The sequence below is a fragment of the Ambystoma mexicanum genome, chromosome 5q, assembly GCF_040938575.1.
Source record: "Ambystoma mexicanum isolate Mex_15411 chromosome 5q, UKY_AmexF1_1, whole genome shotgun sequence".
NCBI lineage: Eukaryota > Metazoa > Chordata > Amphibia > Caudata > Ambystomatidae > Ambystoma > Ambystoma mexicanum.
Genome location: NC_090933.1, coordinates 1,366,442,398 through 1,366,448,020, shown reverse-complemented (window position 1 = coordinate 1,366,448,020; position 5,623 = coordinate 1,366,442,398). Strand labels below are relative to the sequence as shown.

The window sequence follows — 5,623 nt, the reverse complement described above, 5'->3', positions numbered from 1 at the left end:
TGCCTTTTCTCTGTTCTTTTCCTCTTCTTTAGGAAGCGGCGTGCCGGGATGGGAATGACACTGCCGAAGATGCCCGCAGAACAGAAGGAGCGTTGAATGATGGGCATAAGGGCTGCAAGATAAGGCTGTTCCTAACGGTGTTCTTGTTCTTGCAGGAGCTGAGCACAGAAGAAAGATGCAGGCCCACTGGAGACCGATCCGAACACGGTGAGTGTCATGCTGCAGGTGCAGAAAATGCAAAGCATTCTTCTCAGCCTGGGTGTGGCTTAAATAGTCTCTGGGTATCCCAGGTGCCTCTGGGCTGAACCACACCCAAAAGACTAGACCGCACATGCAGTTCCTGGAACTGAAATATGTGGGGGCATCCATCTTGTCCCCATCAATGCATTACAAGTCCAATCCCCAATGTTATCCTATGGGAGTGAGTCTGGTGACACAAGCGCCAGGTCTGACTCCAAGTGAGTCTTTGGAGGGATGGAGAGGCCCTTGAGGGCCATGTAGGTGATCGTGGCCTGGCTCCAGCCTGACATCTTGGAGGGCTGGGGACAAGAGGGGCAGGAATCATGACAGTCTTCTTCATGCCTTCGTTCTTCCTCCCTTACTTCTTCTCTTGTTTCCTCTTCTTCCCTTCATCTATGTGTTCTTCTGTCCCTTCATTTCTGCACTTCCTCCTCTTCTCTTTTCCTTTCTCTATCCCTGTCTTCCACTGCTTTCTGTCTATTATCGTACTTTCTTTGATCTTCTGCCCGTTCTTCTTTATTCTGTTGCTCCTCTTGATGCATCGGTTCTCGTCTCTCCCTGTTCTTTTTTTCTGCTCATCCTCTTTCAATCTCTTCTCTCGTTCTCGGTCCCTTCTATCTTGCTCATCCTTATCTTCCCTTTGCCTAACTTCCTTGATGCTTTTCCCATCAATTTTAAGTAATATGTGTCCACCCATCCATTCGTTCTGCACAAGCGCTATCTCGTCAGCTTTATCCTTCTCTCCTTTCCATCTTGTAATTTCCCTTTCTATTTCTGTCGATATATGCGACCGCTCACTCCTTTCCTCTTTGTCTTTCATGGTCTTATAGATCTCTTCTTTTCTTCTATTTTCCTCTGGGCATCCTTCACTGTTATAAGTGGGCGAGTCGTATATTGGATTACTATACCCCGTCGCCGCTTTCAACTCCTTTAAAGGATACAACCCTAACTCTTTTTTACTGACATCCTTCACTTCAAACGAGGTAAGGGGAGCTGAGGGCTCAACACCTTCCTCTTTACACTGTCTAAACATCCACTCCTCAGGTGGCAAAACCTCTCTCTCTTCCTGGTACATTTTCCAGAGCTCTAGAATAGCTAACCTTTTCTTTAATCTCTTCCCCATGTGCGCAGCATGCAATAAGTGGTCATGTGTTGCAATACTGAATTTGACAGCGATCCCTGTTGTGGCCATGGCATGAAAATGTTATCTACCATGCCTTTCACCCATTCCACACTATACTGTTTGAGCTTGGGCGTGTGTTTTAGCAGTGCCTTGCACAAGTGCTTAAGAGGAGTATCTCCCATGATGACAAGTCTCAATTGACTGTCAAGACTTACCAGAGTGTTAATCCAGCATCATACATTGCTTAAATCACCACATGCCTTTCAAGACAACACATATGAGCGCACACCAACAATTGCCGCTCATGCCTCTTACCTCTTAATTAGCTCTCTCTACCTTCTGGATTGGTACCAACCACTTCACTAGGTAGTCCTCATAGCCCCTTGCCAATTTTTCAATGACTTTACAATTTTCTATCACTCTTCAATATTTCTACTCAACAAGACAAACAGACAAACTAGTTGACTTTACGAAAAACACAGGTTTGTTAGAAAAAGTCACAAAACCACAGCGCTTGTATGAATAAATATTAAGAGTGCACATAGGCTTCAGGTGCCTGAGAGGTGTAGGAGTATTGCTAAGTACAACCCACTGCTGTGGAAACAATTAGAGCACGGGCAATTCTCAGTCGCACTGCACCCAAAAGTGCAATATAGGCATGTGTTGTAAGTAATTGAAGAGAGATGTGGTTATAAATCCGAAGGATTTATTTGCAAAGTAGCCTGACACGTGTTTCGAGTCTAAACCGACCCTTCATCCGGGGCTGTCAATGGGAGATGGGACCTAAGATAAATTGAATGAAGGACAGAGCCAGAAAACTCTCTCACGGCTTTGCAATTGCGGTAATTTCAGCACAGCAGGAAAAGCCAAAGTGATGTGAAAGGAAGCAGCCTGGGACTGTTTACTTTACACACTTATAAAACACTGTGATCACACTTTTTCCCTCACCTTTCTTAATACCTTGTACAGGGTGTGAGAGGTCACCTTACACAAACCTGTTTGTGTGTTATCATTTTCTGCTCTCCCCCTGTTGGGATGTGAGACATCTTCTAAAATTCTCTTGAGTTTAGGACTCTTAGGCACTATCGCTTCTTCACACAATATTTCCTCTTACTCAAAAGTATCACAATTCCATCACCTTAGTTTGCCATTCCCATTAGTCTACTCACCATTCGTTCATTTATCGACACAAGGCCGTTGGTATCGACTCCTCTTCCAACCGCCCACTTTGCTTCCATCCTTAGAGCACCTGTGGAAACAGAGCACGGATTTCACCAAAGGGGGACCTGCCCATCGTCTCGGTTCTTCTTGCAAGATTATTTCTATTCAGCCTCTCTCGACAGGAAACCCTGAGATCTTCCGACTTAATGGCAGAGGATACTCGATTGTCCAAAAGACTGGGGCAGAACTAGTTTGGATTTTTTTGAACCCCCTCAGTGCTACCACGTGAGCTTAGGGCCCTTTGGATATCACGCATGCAATGGATGGATGCAGAATAACTCAGACATTAAACAATCGAAACAACTGAGGAAGATGGCAAAGTTTTCTGTTTTAATAGCAATTGTCTAAAACAGGGAGTTACAACAGACTTCAATGGATGTTTGCTCGAGTCTCTCGGCACACATCTACAAAAAATCACATCTTTGTTCAAAGTACAAAAAAATGTGTCATGAGTGACCTCATACTACGTAGAAAATAAGAAAAACCTATGTTGGTTTGTGATACGTTCAAGGGGAATATCTAAGTATACTTTCTATAAGGGGTGAGGTTGTGATTGGATATCTACTGTAAGGTGGATAGATTGTCCCTACCTCTACTGCAAGTCATCTTAAACACTTTTTAAGTACATACTACATTATTGGCTCTTAAACTATAAGGCTTTTCATTATATGGCCCTCTACAATTGGTTGGCAGGCTCGTGCCATGTCTGGAACATTGAGTTCATGTAGCAGAATGTGAGAATAAGACCCAGGTGCCAGGTGGTGGACTTGACTTCGCCTCCCCACCCAATTAGCCTTACTTCTTTCATCACCCATGCCTTCTGCCATCAAGATTGTATTTGAACTTGGACTTGCAGTGTATTCTTGCCTTTGGACTATAAAGGAGTATGGGCATGCACTATCATAGTTCTAGAACTCATTGCCCATTTCTATTCTCATCCTTGGCTCACATGGCAGGAGACCCCGATTCAGATTAGTTTGCAGCATTTAAATGTATTCATTGAATAAAACATGGCATGCTTGGTTTTCTTTTTTTGCGCCTTAACAAGGAGTGATTCAGCTGCTCATGTTTTACTGCCTTTGAGAATAGATAACCGGCCTTGGCTTACTTCAACTTCAACCATCTCCTCTTTTGCTCTTTCTCATATTCATTCAGGGAGTTCCTCCCTTAGATTGTCAGGAATTCTCTTCATAGGGCTTTCTGGTCCCAAACGCTGGTGTCAAGCATGGCACTATCTCAGGCTCCCAACATACAGGAAGTAGGGGGGAGGTACTTCCTGCAGAGTCATTCAGCTGTTCCTCTACACTATCTTATAGAACTTTCTTCATTGTATAAATGACTATAGATACTTTGTGAGGTAACAAAGCACACACATTAAATATATTTATCCAGTTTTGGACCATACCCCTATTGAAGAGCGCTTGTACTGCAACCCACACAATTAGCCAAAACTTAGCCTAGCATAGAGTGCTCTTTTAAACATATCTGTGAGGCTAAGAACCTCAGAGTCATCTTTGACTCCACACTTTCCTTCTCCATTCTCCACCCATATCTCTGAGGTCTCTAAAAAGTCAAACTTCCTTCTGCACCTCCTCAGAGGTACTCTTCCTTTCCCCTCCTTCCCCCGGAAGCTCAATGGCTCCCAAGATCTGGTTCTCTCTAGGTTGGACTATTGTAACAGCCTCTTTCTAAAGCGACCTGCCCCTACTCTCTGCCCTCTGCAACTAATCCATATCAGGACTGCAAGACTTTTCCTTGGCCTCAAGCCCTGGGATTGTATCTCTCCAGCTCTGAAATCTCTCCATTGGCTCCCAGTGGATGCAAGGATTATATTTAAAACCCTATGCATTGTTCCCAAGGCTTTCTGGGGCCTGGGTCCAAAATACCTTCAGCTATCCCTCTGCAAATTCTTCCCCTCTTGAGCTCTTTGATGCTCTACCTCTAACTCCCTCAGGGTCAGTCGTTTTTCAAAGAAATGGGCTGGGGTGGTTTTCTGTCTTCGGCAGGGACCACCCTCTGGAACAGCCTCCCTGCCAATCTAAAATTTGAGAAGAACCATCTCTGGTTCCGGGAGCTACTCAAGGCCTTCCTCTTTGCATCTGCATTTGCTTCCCCTCTCTCTGGCTGTTCTGCTCTATCTTGGCCCTGTGCACCTTGCCACCCTTTTCTGCACTTCCTCCCAGCCACTCCTTGCATTGGGGACTGTATCAGTACCCATACAGTCCCCCACGCAACCATTTTCTTCTTTCATGCTCTTATCAGACTTACCCAGTTCTGCTGCCGTAATCACAGCACTTGCCACTTGTTGGCTGCACTACCCATGTCTATTGCTCCATTATTTTATTTGTTTTTATTATCATTTATCTGCTCCCCTCTGCTCTGCACTTTCCACTCTCCCCCTTCCATGCACTTTTCCCCTTTCCCTTTCTCACACACTTGCAGGTTCTCAATGTCACTGGGCCTAGTAAGATTGTTGTTTTGTTTCTCCCCTGTTCCCCTCCCTTGCCTTGACGCGCTCTGAAACACTTGTGTACAAGCGCAATACAAATAAAATATCATATCATATACTATTTTGCTACTAATTATTGTAGAGAGGCACAGATGTATGTATCCAACAACCCATTTACACAATTTGTGAGGCAATTCACTTTTGAGTTGGGGCTGGCTTCCTGTAGTATATATTTTTCATGAAAGGACTCAGTATCTCTTGTCCCAGGAAGACATGTGGGTGTCCTTTGATTTGGTGGTCTCTGCCAGCGGTAGTCCAAACCTAGAGTGCTCCTCCTCCCCCAACCATGTGGGTAGCAGCAGGTGCCACCCCCTTCTGAGCAGTGATACAGTGGCTCCTTCGTGTAGCTGGCCGATAAGACACAGCATGCCGACAATGGAACACGCCCAAAGGAACATGGAGGGACGGACCCAGCAATGAGGCACCTCTGTGTGACATTGGCACCCAGAATAAAGCAAGTCCTCGAGTTCTCGAGATTCCTCGCTCGATTATCTGAGCCATGAGATTTAGGTCCTGATGTTCCTTTCCCT

The 5,623-nt window shown here is 45.0% G+C and overlaps 1 protein-coding gene across 1 annotated transcript; it reads right to left on the bottom strand.

Annotated features, from left to right (window-relative positions):
• Nucleotides 1-598: 598 nt before the first annotated feature.
• On the bottom strand, nt 599-937 carry LOC138498430 (uncharacterized). The gene has a single exon (XM_069622186.1). The coding sequence runs from the start codon at nt 935-937 to the stop codon at nt 599-601; it is 339 nt and encodes a 112-aa protein (XP_069478287.1).
• Nucleotides 938-5,623: the final 4,686 nt, after the last annotated feature.